Source organism: Necator americanus, chromosome IV, assembly GCF_031761385.1.
Source record: "Necator americanus strain Aroian chromosome IV, whole genome shotgun sequence".
Lineage (NCBI taxonomy): Eukaryota > Metazoa > Nematoda > Chromadorea > Rhabditida > Ancylostomatidae > Necator > Necator americanus.
Window position 1 is genome coordinate 7,683,069 of NC_087374.1, and position 21,807 is coordinate 7,704,875.

At 42.2% G+C, this 21,807-nt stretch overlaps 2 protein-coding genes across 4 annotated transcripts; both read right to left on the minus strand.

Moving 5' to 3' along the window:
• Nucleotides 1-4,277: 4,277 nt before the first annotated feature.
• On the minus strand, nucleotides 4,278-19,467 carry RB195_000615 (uncharacterized protein; the record flags this gene model as incomplete). 3 transcript variants are annotated; one of them, XM_064197051.1, is made up of 15 exons in its annotated part: nucleotides 4,609-4,772; nucleotides 6,585-6,704; nucleotides 7,107-7,222; nucleotides 7,277-7,404; nucleotides 9,163-9,239; nucleotides 9,317-9,350; nucleotides 9,820-9,912; nucleotides 10,061-10,196; nucleotides 10,641-10,734; nucleotides 17,125-17,172; nucleotides 17,301-17,348; nucleotides 17,477-17,524; nucleotides 17,654-17,701; nucleotides 18,971-19,203; nucleotides 19,307-19,467. In XM_064197051.1, 15 exons carry the CDS (start codon nucleotides 19,465-19,467, stop codon nucleotides 4,609-4,611), a joined length of 1,548 nt encoding a protein of 515 aa, XP_064052932.1. The 3 variants fall into 3 exon arrangements, with proteins under 3 accessions (XP_064052930.1, XP_064052932.1, XP_064052931.1); XM_064197050.1 differs by lacking the exon at nucleotides 17,125-17,172; XM_064197049.1 differs by lacking the exons at nucleotides 17,125-17,172; nucleotides 17,301-17,348; nucleotides 17,477-17,524; ... (1 more) ...; nucleotides 18,971-19,203; nucleotides 19,307-19,467 and adding exons at nucleotides 4,278-4,285; nucleotides 15,811-15,874 and having other exon boundaries at nucleotides 4,644-4,772.
• Nucleotides 19,468-19,491: 24 nt separating this feature from the next.
• On the minus strand, nucleotides 19,492-21,807 carry RB195_000616 (uncharacterized protein; the record flags this gene model as incomplete). Its single annotated transcript, XM_064197052.1, has 1 exon — nucleotides 19,492-21,807. The coding sequence occupies one exon, from the start codon at nucleotides 21,805-21,807 to the stop codon at nucleotides 19,492-19,494; it is 2,316 nt and encodes a 771-aa protein (XP_064052933.1).

Genomic DNA, 21,807 nt, shown 5'->3' on the forward strand with positions numbered 1-21,807 from the left:
CCTATAGAAGGGGGTGCGACGGGTCCATCGGCGCCAGATAGCCTTAGAAGGGGGTGCGACGGGTCCATCGGCGCCAGATAGCCTTAGAAGGGGGTGCGACGGGTCCACGGCGTCGGATACCTATAGAAGGGGGTGCGACGGGTCCATCGGCGCCAGATAGCCTTAAAAGGGGGTGCGACGGGTCCAAGACGTCGGATACCTATAGAAGGGGGTGCGACGGGTCCATCGGCGCCAGATAGCCTTAGAAGGGGGTGCGACGGGTCCATCGGCGCCAGATAGCCTTAGAAGGGGGTGCGACGGGTCCACAGCGTCGGATTGCTATAGAAGGGGGTGCGACGGGTCCATCGGCGCCAGATAGCCTTAGAAGGGGGTGCGACGGGTCCACAGCGTCGGATTGCTATAGAAGGGGGTGCGACGGGTCCATCGGCGCCAGATAGCCTTAGAAGGGGGTGCGACGGGTCCATCGGCGCCAGATAGCCTTAGAAGGGGGTGCGACGGGTCCACGGCGTCGGATACCTATAGAAGGGGGTGCGACGGGTCCATCGGCGCCAGATAGCCTTAGAAGGGGGTGCGACGGGTCCACAGCGTCGGATTGCTATAGAAGGGGGTGCGACGGGTCCACCGGCACCAAATACCTATAAAAGGGGGTACGACGGGTCCAATGGCGTAGAGTTGGTGCACCGATGATAGATACCTTTAGAAGGGGGTGTGACGGGTCCAATGGCGTCGAGTTGGTGTGCCGGCGTCGTAAAGCTAGGGACGTTGTAAAAGTTTTATAGTTGTAACCACTTTCGGCGTTGCGCTCCACCTACTCGGCTCCGCTGTTCCTCAGAAACTGGATATACACGTTCAAACAGCTGCTTAAATAGTAGCACGCTGTTTATGTGATCTGACGTGGAACGCTATCTTTATCAGTACGATGATGTTGTCCACGTCATTTCATGTTAAACATTATTCTGCCGTAACTGTTAGGGAGAAACAACAGGAAAACCCATTCTTCGAATACCACTTTCAAATCGTGTCTACACTGTGTAGGGAACGAAAACGAATGAGTGTTTTGAGCTAAAAGTTTGCGCGATTTGACGTGGAACTTTATCTTTATCAGTGAGATGACGTCTTCCACGTCATTTTATGCCAAAACTTCATTCTTTGGTAGCTGTTTGCAGAGAGCAGGAGGTATGTATGTATGTATGTATGTATGTATGTATGTATGTATGTATGTATGTATGTATGTATGTATGTATGTATGTATGTATGTATGTATGTATGTATGTATGTATGTATGTATGTATGTATGTATGTATGTATGTATGTATGTATGTATGTATGTATGTATGTATGTATGTATATATATATATATATATATATATATATATATATATATATGTATATACACATATACGTACATACGTACCTCTAATAACCGTATTGTTCGAGCACCTTAGATGGCACCATTTTCATGGACTATAATTTTTAGGGGGTTAAAATCAACTTGCTGTGAAGAATGCTTTGCTCTTATTTTAAAACGTAGGTGCGCGCTGAGAGCGCAATAGATTTTAAAAAAGTTTTGACTCTTTTCATTTCCTACTAATAGCAAGTATGTTTGACTTATTTCATTACTCCCAATAAACTTCTGTTTCGGGCTGTGCTATTTACCTCATCAAATCTCACTTTGTCGAATCCAGGAAACCTATTTGCAAGCTTTCATGGATCAAACAGAAACAACATGAAAACATCAAACATACAACATGAAAACAGAACTCTTATTATTTACAGAAAATATCACTACCACTAATTTTTGAATTTCAATTTAAAAGTATATTTTGGTTAGTTGATGAAAGTGAGCGAAGCGAACACCACACAAAGTCTGAGAGTCCGGCGTAAGCCGGACGATCAGACTTGTATTTTATAAGAAGGCTGCTAGTTAGGAAGATTAAGGAGTAGGAGCTTCTATCCGTTCACAAGTAACTCCACACTGCGCTATTGTGCAGTAGTTGCGGCGTGTTGGTTGCTCTTCCATATGCAAACTTTCAACTAGTCTATAATAGTGCTCTGATCAAAAAATATGGAGAAATTGGACGCTCGCCAATTGTCCTCATAACTGATCCAACAGAGGACGTGTTAAAGGCATCGCCCCACGAATCTGGGATGGTACGGGTTTCAGGCGGGTAATGCCTATTCGGAGTCGTAGACTGTGGTGAAGAGGGTGATTCCGTTCATTTCTCTTTGTATCGGTGTAAACGGACGACCCCGGAACGTTGTTTCTTACGACGGCTTCTGGTGCAATGCGCAACCTTTGTGCCCCGCCTCCGTCCTGCGAGTCGTCCGCACGGGGTTTGGACGAGTGGGCGGGGCGCAAACGTTGCCTGTTGCAACAGAAGCCGTCATAAGAAACAGCGTTCCGGGATCGTCCGTTTACGCTGACACACGGAGAGATGAGCGGAATCACCCTCTTCTCCACAATTTACGACTCCGTATAGGCACGTACCCGCCTGAATCCCTTACCACTCCAGATTCGTGGGACGGTACCTCTAATGAATTTTAACTTAGTGATTCTGTGGTCTGGGTTATTGTTCCTTTATTGTTTTTTTACTTTATTTGTTCTATTTATTATTTCTATTGTTCAATCTCACAAAGAGTTGATTCGCATTATAGTAAATAAAAAGATGAATAGAGAAGGGATCGCTTCGCTCGAAATCATCCCAGCGAATCACATTCTTTAGTTTATGTGGAGTTTAATTTAAAAATTGCAAAATAGACTAAATTCCCAGCAGAAGCGTTCATGTTTTAAGACCTAAAATGATGTGCGTTAGCTGTTTACGTTCCCAGTACATCTACTTTCTAGCTCTCGCATCGAAGACGCGCGTTCTGCTGCTTTCCATTTGTTGCCAACGACTTTATTTCTCATAAATCTCTCTAAAATCTCACCTGTAGAATTTTGCAGAACGAAAATTGTTCAACCCAATTGAAAGGATTTTTTTCATACTCATATTCTTGTTCCGAAATGAGGAATGGGGAAATTGTATGAAGATCAGCAGAGAAAAATGCAAATTTTTATTTCAGTTATCTGAAACATTCTTCACCAGATCTTCCAGGACTGCAACCATGATGTTAACGTAGCAATAGTAGGTGCTGAAAAAGTATTTCAGTAAATAGCTGAACTTAAACTCACTCGGTCAAGGACCAAATGGATCCAAATATGTGTTATGCAAGTTGGTACAAGTTCCCATTAACCGATCGACACATTAAGGTCTATATTTTGATCGCATTAGAGACAAACTTTCAAAATCAGTTGTATTTAGAACTGTTTCCGGGCAGGAGATTAGAGGTTCGAGTAGTGTTTCAACTGATATTTCGGGATTACGGTGGTACCAAATTACTACAAAATTGAAGTGAAATTCCAATGATTTTCTGGACTGTGAGATGACATCTTCTAACGAACACTGCGAACTTTTTCATTATTACTGATATTCTGGATATTCGAAAAAAAGATAAAGCGCTATTCTTAAGTGATTTGATTTGGCTCTGCTTCAGAAATTTATGGAAAGTATTCCGTACGTTGTACTTGAATGACGAATAAGTAGTGAATGGCTAGGTTAAAAACGCAAACGTAAAACGCAATAACAAAATCTTATGCAACGTTCGGTAGAGAATTTCGCGCACAACAAGAGGTTTGTGTTCTGTTTCTGCTCCTTTTTTTCAAATTCTTTTGATTCACCTTTTTTTGGATTATTGAATTCGATTGTCATGTGAAAAAAGTATCTTCTATGGCATTTTTCTCCTTTTTTTTTGCACTTAATCCGGGTGATAAGACCCCTTAAGCTGAAATCCGTGCTGTGAATGGCGAAGGAGTAATTCTCGAACGTCATCACAGACTGTATTCGAAGAAAATGAATCTTTACTTTAAAAACTGTTCACAAACCAGTGAACCAATTGTTGCAGGTTGAGAGAAAATCCACTTTTCTATTTATCTTCTTTTTTTTTCTGAAATAAAGAAAAACTACTGCAAATAATCGATAGTTCCAGTTATTGTTTTCAATGTTCTACACCTATTGGACAAGTTCTTCCATGAATCACTTTATCTTTCACTATTTTCTGTCTCATCTCTTTCTTTTTCTTTGCTTACGTCATTTTTCTGCCATTTTTTAAGCCTCATTGGGTGTCTTTCACGTTCCGCATAGATCTCAAGCGCTCTTTCAGCAATTTCAGCACCCCGATTAAATGCAAAAAGCAGCCGATGTTGTAGATAATCCGTTTTTTTCACTTAACAATTCATTTCAAATATCTGAAAAAAAAAGAATTGAGAAAAAAAAACTAAAAATCGGAACGTGTAGAGCATCTGAAGTGTTTTCTATCCAATGTTATGTAACATTTTGCTAAAGCTCTTTATTTCTGTGTGCATTCTTAAGCTCGAAAAAAACTCAAGTTACTGCTTTTACTTTTTAGGAGAGTAACATGCGAAATCAAACTGTTAATGCGAGTTTAGCACACTTCACAACCATCTGTACTTTGTAAACGCCCGAACTACGTCAATAATTTCATACTACTTATATAAGTATTATTTTTTCTTTATAAGTAAAATCCTTCTCCATCTACCCTTTTTAAAATCTACACGGTATATTCGATGAAGCGTATGGACTTACCGAGACCTTGAGTTGTTGTTGTAGAAAGACAGACATAGCCGCAGTAATCTGTCACGGTTGGGTTAGGTCCACATATTTGCCCTTTATTTTTACATAGTCGCTTAGCAGTAATAGTGCAAGGATCAGTTTCTGAATGAATTGTAATTGTCTTCCTCGCACACATTTCTTTATTACTTACACAACAATCAAAACGATATGATTTGTGGTGAGATTGCGGAAAGAGCAGTGCATGAAGTGGCGCAGCGAAATCTTCACTCAACTCACTTCCTCTCTAGGCTGACTGAGAACTAACCGTTACCTACGCTCGAGTGATATTTGCGATTTTCCCGTAAACGACAGGAAACTATCCGATCTTGAACATGAGTACTTAACGCCACCGTATCACGGAATTGACGCGACACGGAAACCCAAGGGGGAACGTAGAGTTCTATCTGTAAATTACGGAAAAAAGCGTGGCATCGCTCATCTTCCCTCAATCTTCGTAAAAAAAAAACGGTGTGGAAGACGGTGTCCTTTCCTACGAAGTCAACTGCAACGCGACACTCCCGCGCACGCGCCGCGTCCACGAGCGAACGGTCGAAGATCGATGAGGTCTCCACACCAGGCTCTTCAAGTAAAACCAATGAGTAGGCTGCTGAGGGGATCGGAGCGCGCACATGGAGCAACGTTCTAACGAGGCCCTTAGGAACTAAACGCGCCGTTTTCTACTTGCGTTTTCTAGGACGATTGGGGGAAACTATGCGGCTTCTTGCTCGTTTTCGTAATATACAAACCGATCAGGAAGGTAAACTTCTTCCTGGTGTTTCCGTACCACGTCAACTTCGTAATACACCGGCTTTAAAGGAATTACCCCCCTACCCCTGGCGTGATATGGATTTTCATTAGAGTATACCTGTAGATTCGGGTCGTAGATTATGAACACTGGGGTGGTTCCGCTCATTTCTCCCTAAATCAGTGTAAACAGGCAGCTCCGTAACTTTGTTTCTTACGACGCGCTCTATTTCAACGCGCCACCCTTGCGCCCCACCTCCGCTTGTCGAATGAAACGAATTGCCTATCGGGGCGTCCGAATGGATTTTCGACGGGTCGCCGGAGGGGGGCGCAAGGGTGGCGCGTTACAATAGAGGACGTCGTAAGGACGTAAAGAGACGGGTTCGGAATGCGGTAAGGAACCGAATCCGTCTGCTTACAGTGATGCGAGGAGAGTTGAGCGGAACCACCGCCGTATTCATAATCTACTATCCGATATACTCCAAGAAAATCCATACCAGATTCGTTTAGTGACGCCTTTAAGCAGCTTTCATAGTTTTTTTTTTCTAAACGCGATGAAATCAAATGTCTTACGAGCTGATTTGCCGAGTATAATTCGTGGCGTGTGGAGGCCCAACGTTCGCGGGCGTTGTCGTCTCCCTGTTGTTCATCATTCATCATAGCGCGGCAAACTGCGAGGAATTATTTGAGGAACACACGGGCGCAATTTTTTCATAACTCATTTCGTTCCGATTTAATGCTCGCGTATTTGAATCGTACACAAGAAATTTCGCTAATTTTCAGACTTTAAAATAACTAAACAGCTCTATTTCGAAGAAAATCGTATGAATGAGCTGCTTTATGAGTTTTTTTTTTGGAATATCAGAATCAATCGTTCAAACTCTATTATTCGGCATATTCACTACAAGGTTATGTAGCTACGATCCAACAGCTGTTGACGTCTTAACAATTTTTTTTTAAATCCACACTAACTTCCTACTCTAAAGAAGAAATTCCGCACAAAAATGCCTGATTGTTATTTTCAATTCCATTCGACGCATAAGGAACAGCCAAACAATGTAAAGATGCTTGTTTTCTGGATTTTTCAAACATTGTAAATTATGCGGTGAACTTTCTCATGGTATCAATTTATCTGAAAGCTCCCCTCCCTCCCAAATCATGAGGTGATACCGGTTGAACAGTTCTGTCCTGAATAACACGCGTTACATTGACAGTATGGCAGTCCAGTGCTAGGCACCACCATACATTTACCACTCTTAGCGGCGCATGGATAGTCGCTGCAAGGATCACCTTAAACAAGAATAATCTTCAATCTATTTCAACTACTGGCATAGTTAAAGGCATCACCCCACGAATCTGGGGTGGTGCAGATTTCAGGTGGGCAATCCCTAAACGGAGTCGTAGACTAGGGTGATTCCGTCTATTTCTTCCTAATTAAGCCGTAAAAAAAACGGCCCGGAAGATGCGACGCGTGCACAAGGCTGGCGTGCTCCAACCGAACTCGTCGTAGAACATAGCGCCCCGGAACGCTCGAAGCCGCATCTTCCGGGCCGCTTTTTACGGCATTTAGGAAGAAATGGACGGAATCTCTCTCCTCTCCACAATCTCCGACCGCCGTATAGGCATTGTCCATCTGAAACCTGCACTACCTCAGATTCTTGGTGTGGTGCCTTTAAGCCAAACAATACTTACTTGTTACGGTATTGTAAGTTATGTCGAAGCCAATCGACGAGTACCTATCAGCCGAGTAAACAATCACTACAGACTTACTGCCGGTTTCGACAAATCCAGTATCACTATTTGTGAAACTGAAATCGACTAAATGAGTGAATTGAATTTTTCAACAATTCTCCGTCACTAACTTCATAATCAGATCTCCGGTCACAGCGTTTTTAATATTGAGCGCTGCGTTGCTACCATTAATTGCAACATCCACGTAGAGATCAATCGATGCATTCACTGAAGAGAAAGCAGCCGTACAGTAAACATTCTGAAAATTAGGATTATATAAATAATATAATATATATTCGTGTAAATTACACGAGATATGTTGCATATTAACACTTAAAAAAAGTGAAAATAAAATAAAAGACTGGTTTCTGCGCGTTACCGTATTCCCAACACTTCGAGAAATTGCTTGAAAGCAAAATTCGACTACAAACTTTTTTATAGTTGTGTCAATATAAAACGATTAACAGCTTCTACAAATACAAATACATTAATTATATAGAAAGAGGAGAGTCTGGGCTTTACCTTTTTCTAAATCTTCTTCTTAGGAAAATTTTTCTCTAATTCTTTAAAATTTTTCAACTCATCTATTAGACTGATTGAAGTCGGTGGATGAGGAAAGCGCTACACTTTCATTTTAGTTCATGTAATCGAAATCTGTGGAACTTAGCCGAAATCGAGAACAGTGCTTTGAAAGTCAACTATGTATGCTCTGTATATGAGTTAAAAGCATCACCCCACAGCTTCGATTGCAATGCGCAACGTTTGCGTCTCGTCCCCGCCTGCGATTCGTCCGAATGGGTTCTCGACGAATCGCAGGCGGGGCGGGGCGCAAGGGTGGCGCGCTGCAATAGAGTACGTCATAAGAATCAGCGTTCCGTTCTGTTCGTCCGTTTGCTAGACTGATAGAGGGAGAGATGAATGGAATCATCGTCTTCCCACCGTCTACGTCCCCGTAAGGGCATTACCCGCCTGAAACCCGTACCACCCCAGATTCGTGGGGTGACGCTTTTAATAATTTTTTAGTAGTAACCTTTTATAAGTGGTTTTTGGTAGAACCATTTGTTCAAAAACAATCCATGTTCCATCATTTTTATTCACAAAATATAATAATACAGGTATAGTTGTAGTTAAGAAAGACTCAACATTTCTTTTTTAAGAACGGTCTCTGCTTTGTGATTAATCCCTGCGGCGATTTTGTTACATCCGAAGGCTCCAGGGCGGCTTATCGAGAAACTGACGTAATTAGTCCCTATCTACAAGATACAAGAAGACGCAACACCCTATGCACGCACCGCGTCCACAAGCGAGTGGTCGAAGATCGATAAGGTCTTCTCACCAGCTTTTTTTTTGTAAAATTAAGGGACAGGCTGATGAGGGGACCGAAGCGTGTACAAGGGAGGCTGTTCTAAAGTATCTCGTAGGAACAAACGCCGTTCCCACGCTGTTTTTCAGTACGATTAGGCGGAATTCTGTGGTGCCGCATCAGTACTCGTAGTCTACATCCCAAACTCTATATTTTCCTAATGGTTTCTCAACTACCATCAGTTCTGTGGTAAGATGCCTTCAAGCAATATTAAGAAGCAGGGAGTCAGGTAAGGATGAAGAGATTGTGAAAAGTATGAAAACGGTCTTCTTTTCCTTATTTATTGTGTTGAATACGTTACGTTATGAGATACATCACGCCAAAAATCTTTGTAGTATAGTATATCACTAAATTATTTTCGACTCTCATGGAACTTGTGCATGGATCTACGCATTGGTGCTACAGAAGACTCTTGTATTGAGACACAGATACGTGGATTCAAAAGGCGCACTCGATATTTTTTTTTTTCTGTGGGCTGTGATTGACTCACAACTCAACTGCTTTTTATCCGTAGATTTTGGCGCACACCTCTAAGTGTGCTAGAATTTGTAAATGGAAATGATTCCTGATATTTTGTGGAACTTTCCTTCCGAATCTGACTTAAAATTACAATGCTGATATTGCCTTGAAGGAAGATGCAAACGCGAAACAAACCTCAGTTTCATTCACAGAAATAGTCTGATTTTCTGAAGTAGCTGGTGGCGGATTCACGTCAGGACAAACGCTCAATGCTAAAAAACTTTCCATTTAGAAACAACCTGTTCGTTCCCCTCTTTGAAAAAAAAAACTGCAACGGTATAAAACCAACGGTATGTTGTTGTGGGGACTGTCGTAGTCGGTTTCTAAACAAAAATTTACTGAGTAGGAATCTTGAGAAATAAATAGTTGCAAAATAATAAATAAAAAACAAATAATAACAAATAAATAAAACAAATGAATAAATAAAATAAAATTGTTGCAAAATAAAAAATAAACAATAAATAATAACGAAAAAAATAAACTCCAAGTCCTCTCTTCTTGAAGCCTCGGAATTTGATAGTGTATTTATGTTTTTTTGTTATGCCAACGAGGTTTAGGTGAAACTTTTTATTGGCCTGACGTTTCGGTAAACTCGTCTTTTTCAAAGGCGAGTTTCACCGACAAGCGGGGTTGGTAAACCACCGCGTTCTCAAAGATTGTGACCAAGGCGAAACGTCAGGCCAATAAAAAGTTTCACCTAAACCTCGTTGGCATAACAAGCAAACATAAACAAAAAAAAATAAACAAGTAAAAAAATTAATAATAATGAAATAAATAAAACTGAGCTCTCACCTTGGTGACACAGCTACTCGCTGCCATACATGCGTACATACGAGTTATATTCGCCACTTGGATGTCGACAGCGGTTTGTCGCTTAAGCTGAACCTAAATCCAAGAAATTTCAAAAAAAGGCAAATAATGAAGAATTTCACCGAACGGAAACAATTAAACTTCAAACATACTTTTATCAAAAAAAAAAAAAACACCGATTGGAAGTGATTTTGATAAAAAGTGTTAAATCACAGAGACTTACATCAAGATTTTCTAGAAGTGTCGCAAGTGTAGCATTCATTTTAATGGCTTGCTCACGCATTTGATTCAATTGCGTGAAATATGGCGAGTTAGTGGAATTAATAGCAGCTTCAAGACTGTAGATTTGATTTGTTAGGCTGAAATGAAGACATTTTAGACCAAGTTCAAATAATCCTCTTTTAAATGCTTATTTCTACAAAAATTGTGGTTCAAATTTCAATTGCGTAAAATACATTCACCGCAGATTTTATACAAAAATACTAATTTCCCGTATTCCGAATTTGTCTTATTTAAATAGTCTAGCGGGAAAACTTCCATGAATATTGTTCGAACGCTTGCAGACGTGGCGCGGTAGGCATGTTATAAAGTGCCACGTAGGAAAATTCGCACAGGCAAAGGTCGTATCCCACTCACGTATTTTTTTAGGAAAATTAGGAGAAACTGAGCGTCATCACGTTTATCCTCCTAATCTATTCCTCCCTAAATCTGGATATATCCCAACACTGCCAATTTCGTGAAATACTGCTACCTTTAATTTAATTTTTAAATTCTAAAAATTCTTAGTAGTAAACAAAACATACCTATTTATTTTGTTGCTCAGAGCTAAACTCTTCTGGAGTAAAAGTTTCCCATTGATTGCTGTTCTGTCGTTGCTTACGTTAACGGTTGTTAAGGCTAAAAATTATCATTTCATCAATATTTTAGCTGATATATTTATTACTGTAAAAATACAAACACAAAAATTGAAAGATATGAGTAATCGGTCTCTGCATACACATAATTGGGACTATTTCGTCCTCATGATTACCATTGAACTACTACGTTTACGGAAAATATCCACGAAACCTAATCATAGTTTTTTCTTTCGTTAGATTTATCAATTAATGCAGATAACATGCACATTTACGCATGCATTCCCACTCAAATTTATCATTTTGAGTGGGAATCGTGCACGAATGACACCGTAGCTATCGCGGATTTTAACATGGAAACCATTGTGTTCCCACCAACACCTAAGAGCACACATCTAAGAACGACGAGATATTAAAGTCAAGTCGCGTTTTTTTTTTAGGAAAACCTCGATAACGCTTATAAAATAAGTTGCATGCCGATACTGCAGCATCGGTAGCTCAAACGTGTCACAAAATCACAAAATTGTTTCGAGCGAAACTCGGACTTTCTGCTCCATTTCTTAATTATTTTTCTTGCATGTATTGATCGTACATCTTGGATCAAATCAGATTTTGTACTACGCGGTTTCTGTATTAAACAGAAGTCTAAGTCGGATGTGTACGGAAATATGTATGTGAAATATAAACGGTTGAATACTCGTTCTTTAGTGATTTTAGATCAACCGAACACGAGATGCTTATAATCTTTTATTCTTGGCTGACGTTTCGGCGAGTTCGCCTTCTTCAGACGCTGGGAAGGTGAAATCGAACGTGATTCGTCCCATCAAACGCCCTGTCCGCCCAACATAGGGAATCCTAAATCTTCTTTCGGATCTCACAGCTATAAGTGGAATTGTACACAGTACCTTAAAGGCATCACCCCACGAATCTGAGGTGATGCAGATTTCAAGTGGAGTATTCGTATACGGGATGGGAGACTACGGAGAGGGAGGTGATTCCGTCCATTCCTTGCTAATTGCCGTAAAAAACGGCCCGGAAGATGCGGCGCCGCACAAGACTGGCGCGCTCCAATCGAACCTCTTGTACAAAATGGTGCGCCAAAACGAATGAAACCGTATCTTCCGGGCCGTTTTTTACGGCAATTAGCAAGAAATGGACGGAATCACCCTTTTCTCAATAATCTACGATCCCGTATACGAATACTCCACCTGAAATTTGCACCACCTCAGATTCGTGGGGTGATGCCTTTAAGGTCGGAGAAATTTTTTGCTGCTGCTACCCGTAATGAGGCGACTAACACAATCAAATAACAGCCTTAAAGACATCACCCCACGAATCTGGGGTGGTAAGGATTTCCAATGGTTAAGGACTATACGGGGTCGTAGATTGCAGAAACAGGTGGGATAATGTTCATTTCTAACTATTTGCCGTAAAAAAACGGCTCGGAAGATACGGCGAGTGCACAGGGATGGCGCGCTCCAATAGAACTCGTCGTAGAAAACAGCGTCCCGGAATGTTGGAAGTTCTATTGGAGCGCGCCACCCTTGTGCACCCGCCGCATCTACCAATCCGTTTTTCTTACGACAATTAGGAAGAAATGAGCACTATCCCACCCGTTTCTGATATCTACGACCCCGTATAGTCCTTAACCATCGAAAATCCATACCACGCCAGATTCGTGGAGTGGTGTCTTTAAATAGGAAACGAGTTTCTCGTATACAGTGACATTCCTCTTCGCAATTCTATTTGGGCTCTTGGCGTGAATCTTAAACGCCTTCAGAGCCTTGCGCGAAGAAATAAATCTTCTCCGTTATGACGCTGCATCTTATGAGCATGCAATGCCGTGGACCCTTGTGATCTGCTTTCGCCGCCCAGGTGTTCTTTCATTTGAACACACAGTTTCTCCTACGTATTCGTTTTAGCATGCATTGTTTTTTTTTCCAACAGTTTCTCCTACGTATTCGTTTTAGCATGCATTGTTTATAGGAAGTCAGGTAAACCGCGATTCAGCTCATGAAATCACTTTCTTAGTTATCCGGACTACTTTGAACTCCAACATAGTGCAAATACGATCATACAGACGATAGGGTATTAGCAGAGCAAAGGCAAATTGGTGGACATACGCTGTGGGTTCACAACGAACACGATTTCGATTTTAAGATCACGATATTGGTGTGTGGATCCAGTACTGCGTCCGAAAAAGCTCTGGAGGTATTTTGCAGAAGCAAAGATGAATCGCAAAGAAGAATGCCATTGTATTACGCAGGAACTCGTCTCCTATTTAAGATTCACTACACCCGCCGTTATTTGATTGCGGTAGTCATCCATGGGTATCCGGCATTGGCAGGAAATCCTTCGACTTATCCTCCGATCTACAGTTCCACTTGCAGTTGTGAAATCAAAAAAAAAAAAATAGAATTGGGTTTTTCATTGTTGGACGAATACGGGGGTTTGATCGGATAAGTCACTTTTTTTCAATTTTCTTTTCAATTTTTTTCTTTTCTAAAGAAGGAGAGCTCACAAAAACATTAGCCGAAACGTTAGGAGATTATAACAACTTCGTATCCGGCTTTACTAAAAAAAACAGACACTGAGTCACCAACGTGCCGAGGTTGCTTGAAACCTGAACATGCAACTCCTTTTTATTCTAAAAATACTAGTAAAATCTATACACAAAGTTTGCAAACCATAAGAAAAAGGGAATCGAACAGATACGCGTGTAATGTGCGCGGTGCTCAGAGACCAAGCTAACATGGATACGTCTTATTGTAGTATTCGAGGATTTGGAAGAGTTGTGGCATTTGGTGCCTCTAATTTCTTACTGACCAAATTTCTGCCACAAACTACGTTATGTGACCATTCCAAAACGCCCTCTTTTTCTATTTTGAAAAAAATACAATCCTGTTGAGAAGGATATCCAAGTTCCACAACAAATACAATATAATAGAACGTACGTAACGGAGTCGTTGTTTCAGGAAATGTCGTCTTTGTCGTTTCAGTCTTTAAAAGAATTCATATAAGGAATTATGTTTTTCTGAGCATAATTTCTGCAGTTTGCATCAGCGACATCCAAATCTCTTCCATCTTGCTTTTTTTTTGTTTTATGACACACCTGCAGGTGTTTTCAATAAATAAATACAGCGGTTGTTTTTCTCTTTTTTTTCTCCGCAAGTCATTGTATAGGCCAATTACACGTTCGTAAACCTCAAACGATTCTAAATTGAAATGAACGTGGTGGCGCATCCCAAGCGGATTGATTAATGCCTGACACTTCATCATTTATCCTTTATTGAATTATTGATTTGTGAGCAAGCTTAGTATGCATGAATTTTCTGGTTGAGGTCTTAGCATATGCTGACCACGAATATGCTAACCATTTCCGATACAGTACATCCAGTACACACCGATTTTATTAATTTATTATTTCCCTTACATACTTCTTCGTATTAAAGTAAAATTGAAGTACAAAAAGGGCTTCATACTCTGACTATGATTATGGTAACCGCTCCACACAAAATTTTCACCGTAATGGGGCACAGTAAGTTCTGCCTACCTCTTTAAACATTTTATGGTGAAAATTGGGAAAGATTGCATTCTCCTGTGGAATGAATATGTCCTGGCGCATTCACAGTACTTCGTTAGTTCTTCTTAATTTACGAAAACACCAACCCACGTGTAACAATCTGTTACCGCGTGGCAGAAGTGGTAACAAATGTAGTAATCCGTTGAGACCCATCAATTTTCACGCTGAAAGCAATCCCAAACTTCTCTTTTTTTTGAAACAAGAAAATACTCGCTTTTGCGATGGTATCACTGCCACTAAATGTTGTAGAAAAAATCACAGAACAGCGCATATATTTCCAAATTTTTTAAAGGCATTACCCTACGAATCTGGGGTGGTACGAGTTTCAGGCGGGTAACGCTTATATGGGATCGTAGAGTCAGCATCAAAGAGCACGTGAACGGCAAGAATAGGTTACGAGAATAGACACCTTTAGGTGCCCATAGAACACAAAAACATGACGGAGCCGATTTTGAAGTTAGGGTCCAAATCTTGGCGCACGAATCTAAAACCTTGGCTCGAAACTCGCTGGAAGCATTTCGGATCCAAGCCAAAAATCCTAAAATGAACCGCAAGGGCGAATGTCTGACGATAACGCGGGAACTCGCGCCATATCTCGAATGGTTCTTCCGATCCGAATGTGACATTCGAACCATTCGCCCTCGTGATGGACCAGTCAGCGGTCCATGCAAGGCATCTCCGATCTAAGGTGAGCATTCAGTGTAGTCATTAAATTGGTGATTGAAAGTAGGCGTGGAGTTTATCAGTTTAGTTGTGGAGAGGTTGGTCGTTTGAATTGTAGATTGAATCCCCCTTTTTCAGGCTCTGAAGAAGGCGATAGAGCCAAAACGTTAGCTAATAAATTTATTTAACAACCTCGAGTACAGCTTATCAAACTAGATACTACATGCAACAAAAGCAGTCGTAAGAAGCAGCGTTCCGGGGTCGTCAGTTTACGCTGATACAGGGAGAAATGAATGGAATCACCGTCCTCCCCACAATCTACGGCCCCACATAGGCATTACCCGGCTGAAACCCGTACCATCCCAGATTCGCGAGGTGATGCCTTTAAGCAAAGCAAAAAAGTACGAAATCAAGAGGTGATTAAGACGATTCTGTGCGAAATCGTATTTGTTAGTCATATACACAAGTTCTATAGAAGATTCAGTAATGTTCCCTGCTGATGAGGTGTTACTGTCGGAACAGAAGTCAGCCTAGAACAACATCGGCAATTGTTAAAGCTGACGTCCTATCTCTACGAAAAGACAGCAGATGTAACGTATGCGGTGTTGACATACAGCTGCCACCGCATACATCGCTGATCCTCCATGTCATCTTTCCATCTACATGACTTACTTGACCTAACCGAGCGGCTGGTATTACTGTCTGACGCAGTTGCTCGCACCTTCGCCGAGATGTGTTGTCCCTGAGCACAGCCTTGCTCAAACATTCTTCATCTACAGCAAGAGTTCGTAAAAAAATCTCTCGACTCGTCGACTTTCCATGTACTGCGACGTCTCGCCTGAACTGCCTACCGACACTGAGCGACCCGAGTACCTGAGGTCAACAATGTCCAGCAGTTCAGCGCAAAGAAACCGAGAGTCGCTACCAAAGATTCCATGGTCCGTCTAGGTATTTAACTTATTTGGATCGGACTATGTCCGTGTGCTGGACAAAAGCACATTTTTGTTATATGGCTGAATAGGTTCTGCCATATAACTGGGCAAGTTATTTAGCCCGTACACAACTTTTAGTATAAACAGGGCCACCGCGAGCAGGTAGCAGCCGGAGTCATATATGTGATCCTGTATGTGGTGCTCAGAACGTTGTCATTTTTCAAATCCTTGACACTGCAGTAAATGCAGGTAGGTAGGTATTGTAGGTATTTAACCTGTTTCAGTTGAGCTTTGGCGGTGTACGGGACAAAAACACTTATTTGCAATATCTAGGTAATTTCCACCTATAACTGTGCAAGTCAATTAGCTCGCATGTTCCCAGACTCTACACTCAAATCCTTGATTGGAGTTAGTATAAGCTGACCTACCGCGAGCAGGTAGCAGACTTGTATATGGCGCTCTTTTAATTTACAAATTTACAGCAAATATATACATATACATAGAATCGACTGATATACGTAACATGGTTGTATATTTGAGGATAAAGGATAAGGTTTCTGGCTTTAATCAATCCGCTTGGGATGCGCCCCACGTTCACTTCAACTCAGAATCGCTTAAGGTTTGCGAACGTGTAACTGGCCGATACAACGACTTGCGGGGCTAGCCGGTGTGTCAAGTCAGTGCTTTTTATCTTCCCACACAAGTTTGGTACCAACTTATCGATCCCGAAAGGATGAAGGGCTTGGTTGGCACTTGGGCGGATCCGAACCTCCGATCGATCGTGCAGGAAGCAGAACATCTAATGGCTACACTTCACCCGCCCTGATTGTATATTATAATAGAGAAATTCCTCCTCTTAGACAAGCATCGGATGGAAACGGTATTGATAAAACACACCTGTTCTTAGACTTACTATAGTGATCCCTGTTGCTGAGGTTCCGGTTGGTGAAAAGGAACACATACTTACTAACTATGCTAAGTCACAGTCATAAGTCACAAGAATGAGGTCATATGATTGTTGGACACAGTAAGGCAGCAATTCTTATCCATAAAAATGTAATTATTGACGAAACACACACCTTCTGTTGGAGGTGTGGAAGGGCTGCTTTCTGTTGATGAACCACTTGCTGAAAAAAACTATTAAATATGTATTTATTTCATCGTGCAAACTTTAGAGCACGGAACCAAACTATTCCCGGAACTTTTATGGAATAATTTTGGTACATAAAAATACAGTCATTAGCGAAACACACACCTTCTGCTGGAGGTGTGGAAGAGCTGCTTTCTGTTGATGGACTACTTGCTGAAAAAAACTATTAAATATGTATTTATTTCATCGTGCAAACTTTAGAGCACAGAACCAAACTATTCCCGGAACTTTTATGGAATAATTTTGGTACATAAAAATACAGTCATTAGCGAAACACACACCTTCTGCTGGAGGTGTGGAAGAGCTGCTTTCTGTTGATGGACTACTTGCTGAAAAAAACTATTAAATATGTATTTATTTCATCGTGCAAACTTTAGAGCACAGAACCAAACTATTCCCGGAACTTTTATGGAATAATTTTGGTACATAAAAATACAGTCATTAGCGAAACACACACCTTCTGCTGGAGGTGTGGAAGAGCTGCTTTCTGTTGATGGACTACTTGCTGAAAAAAACTATTAAATATGTATTTATTTCATCGTGCAAACTTTAGAGCACAGAACCAAACTATTCCCGGAACTTTTACTGGAATAATTTTGGTACATAAAAATACAGTCATTAGCGAAACACACACCTTCTGCTGGAGGTGTGGAAGAGGTGCTTTCTGTTGGTGGACTACTTGCTGAAAAAAACTATTAAATATGTATTTATTTCATCGTGCAAACTTTAGAGCACAGAACCAAACTATTCCCGGAACTTTTATGGAATAATTTTGGTACATAAAAATACAGTCATTAGCGAAACACACACCTTCTGCTGGAGATGTGGAAGAGGTGCTTTCTGTTGGTGAACTACTTGCTGAAAAAAACTATTAAATATGTATTTATTTCATCGTGCAAACTTTAGAGCACAGAACCAAACTATTCCCGGAACTTTTACTGGAATAATTTTGGTACATAAAAATACAGTCATTAGCGAAACACACACCTTCTGCTGGAGATGTGGAAGAGGTGCTTTCTGTTGGTGAACTACTTGCTGAAAAAAACTATTAAATATGTATTTATTTCATCGTGCAAACTTTAGAGCACAGAACCAAACTATTCCCGGAACTTTTATGGAATAATTTTGGTACATAAAAATACAGTCATTAGCGAAACACACACCTTCTGCTGGAGATGTGGAAGAGATGCTTTCTGTTGGTGAACTACTTGCTGAAAAAAACTATTAAATATGTATTTATTTCATCGTGCAAACTTTAGAGCACAGAACCAAACTATTCCCGGAACTTTTATGGAATAATTTTGGTACATAAAAATACAGTCATTAGCGAAACACACACCTTCTGCTGGAGATGTGGAAGAGGTGCTTTCTGTTGGTGAACTACTTGCTGAAAAAAACTATTAAATATGTATTTATTTCATCGTGCAAACTTTAGAGCACAGAACCAAACTATTCCCGGAACTTTTACTAATAATTTTGGTACATAAAAATACAGTCATTAGCGAAACACACACCTTCTGCTGGAGATGTGGAAGAGGTGCTTTCTGTTGGTGAACTACTTGCTGAAAAAAACTATTAAATATGTATTTATTTCATCGTGCAAACTTTAGAGCACAGAACCAAACTATTCCCGGAACTTTTACTAATAATTTTGGTACATAAAAATACAGTCATTAGCGAAACACACACCTTCTGCTGGAGATGTGGAAGAGGTGCTTTCTGTTGGTGAACTACTTGCTGAAAAAAACTATTAAATATGTATTTATTTCATCGTGCAAACTTTAGAGCACAGAACCAAACTATTCCCGGAACTTTTATGGAATAATTTTAGATACTTACTTAGATACTTAGATGGCCCGTCTTCACTCGACGTGCGGGCCCCAGCATCTCTTCCACTCGTTTCGTTCCCTCGCCATTGTCATCCAAGATGTTCTCAAGCTTCGTGAGTGACGTTGACGAGGTCCTTGAGCCGTATCCAGCTGAGCTCTCAGCTGGTCCATCCGTGCAGCGAACACGTCACTCCATCTCGTTGGCGGTCTCCCTCGGGGGCGTTTAGCGTCCCTTGGGATCCACTCTAGCGTGCTTTTAGTCCATCTATCGTCGATTCTTCTCATGATGTGACCGGCCCATCTATGTTTTGCTTTCGATACATATTCCGCTGGGTCGCGAAGACGGGACATTCCTCTTAAGTCGGAGCTACGAGCGCCGGTTAAACTTCAGGAGACATCTCTCAAGGGCTCTGTGGGTAGTAAGTAGCTTCCTAGACGTGGCCGCGGTGTCTGCCCACGTCTCCGCTGCGTAACAGAGCGCTGGAAGGACTGTCGAGTCAAACAGATGGGCACGAAGATCATGGTCCGTCAGTTGGTCCGTAGCTTCCCTGACGGCTGCGAATGCTGCCCATGCTGCTCTCATTCTTCTATTCAGTTCTTCCTTCAAGTCGTTTTCCATGTTCATAGAACGTCCGAGGTATACCTATGACGGAGTTTCCACGATTTGGGAGCCTTCAAGTTGTACTCCTCCGTCCTCGCAGTGCGCGTTCTTCATGAACTGTGTCTTCTTTCTGTTTATTCGTAGTCCTATTCTCTTCCCTGCTTCATTCAATTCGTTGAGCATCGTTTCTGCTTCATTGGTACTGCTCGAAAAGAGAACGATGTCGTCCGCGAAACGAAGGTTCGAAAGAAATCTTCCATCAACACGTATGCCCCTTTCTTCCCAGGATAGTGATTTCATTATCCATTGCAATGCAGCCGTGAACAGCTTCGGCGATATAGTATCGCCTTGTCGTACCCCCTTTCCAATGGGTATGGTGAGAGGGCGGTGGAAAAGCTGTATCCTAGTCGTGCATCGTTCGTAGCAATTGGCTAATGTCCTCACATACGACGCGTCCACACCTTGATCGACCAGCGCTGACAGTATTGCATTCGTTTCTACGCTGTCAAAGGCTTTCTCATAGTCGACGAAGGTTAGAACAAGGGGCAGGCGGTATTCCCGGCAAACTTCTATGACCCTCGACACGGTCTGGATGTGGTCCAAGCAGCTGAACCCTTGGCGGAATCCAGCTTGTTCTTGAGGCTGGGCTTCATCCAGCGTCCTAGATATGCGTGTGAGGATGATCTTGGTGAATACTTTGTATAACACGCTCAGCAAGCATATCGGACGGTAGTTCCGAAGGTCCTCTCGGTCACCTTTCTTATGGATAAGAACGGTTCGCGAGGTCTTCCACTGGTCTGGGATCCTTTCTTTCTGAAGATAGGATGTCATGTGCGCAGCTAAGATTACATGAAGCGGATGGCCACCAGCCCGAAGAAAGTCTGCTGATATAAAATCAGGTCCGGGGGCTGTGCCAGGTTTCATGCTCTTGATAGCGACTCGTACTTCCGAAGGGAGAATCCGTGGTGGAGCATCGCCAGTGGGGATGATTGGGCTTGACACAGGAGTTGATGAACGGAAAAGGTTCGAGTAGAACCTCTCCGTAATGACTTCCATCTCACGACGAGAAGACGTGCGAGTCCCGTCTTCGCTCAGCAAGGTTGCTAGCGGAATATTATATTCGCGGAGGTCCCTGCGGCACTTCTTTAGACTCGTTCTTCTTTGTGCTGCTTCTAGAATCTTCTTCTGCCTGTACTTCAAAAGATCCTCCTGCAACGCTTTTCTGCAGCTAGTGTTTGCTACTAACCGCTCAATGTGCGATGCATTCGGATCAAGCCTCAAAGCCCTTCTTCTTCCTAACAATTCCTTGGTGGTCTTCGAAATTCGATCCAAGTTTGTCGTGCGCGACTTCGAGGCACGTTCAGCACAGGCTCGTAATCCTCTGAGCAGCATCTCGTAGTCCACGTTTGGGTCCTCCTCGATGTGCCAGTCACCTTGGGACAGGGAGTCCTCGAGTACGCAATCGTCGTAGACGACTTCTTTTCTCCTTCGTTGCCGATAGCAGATGTTCTTTTCCATCGTGTGGCTAAGTCGTATTTTCGCACGAAGGAGACGGTGATCAGAACCACTACAAAAGGATGGTACTACTGAGACGTCAAGTAGACACCACCTCCGGTCGGTGAGTATGTGGTCGATCTCCGCACGAGTCGCGCCATTGGGCGATTCCCATGTCCACCGACGATGATCTTTTTTCATGAAAAGAGAGTTCCCATGAAATAGGCGAGCGGCGGACAACAGCCCGGCGAGACGATTGCCATTTTCATTCCGGTCCCCTAGTCCAAATCTTCCAATCCTGTATTCCTCTTCTGTGGCCTTTCCTAGTTTTGCGTTGAAGTCTCCGAAAACGAATTTGTAAAAGGACTTCTCGTTGTGGACTACTTCCTCCAGCTCCTCGTAAAACGCGTCCAATTCGGAATCATCAGCTGCTGATGTTGGTGAATAGCAGTTGATGATACTGATGGATTTTTGGCGCAGAGGGCGGAGGCGAAGAATGGCCAGACGAGGTGACAGGATCTGGTGTGAATCGACGAGATGGACGACAGATGGGTGCACAACGAAACCAACACCGCCTACATTTCGCGACGGAACCTTCTCTCCACGAATGACGAGTGTACCGTCATTCATCTGTCGTACGTCGCTCCTTCTGCACTTGGTCTCCTGCAGAGCAATCACGTGAAATTTGATACGCTCTGCAGCTCCGAGAAGGGCATGCAGGTCGGCGTCTGTGGAAACTGTTCTCGCGTTGTAAGTACACAGTCTGAGACAGTCTCCATGGCGAGTCGTGCGTGTGTCGCCTTGGTCCAGAATCAATGACGTCCTGAGCAACCTGAGATTTGATCGCCTCTCACCGGTCGCCAT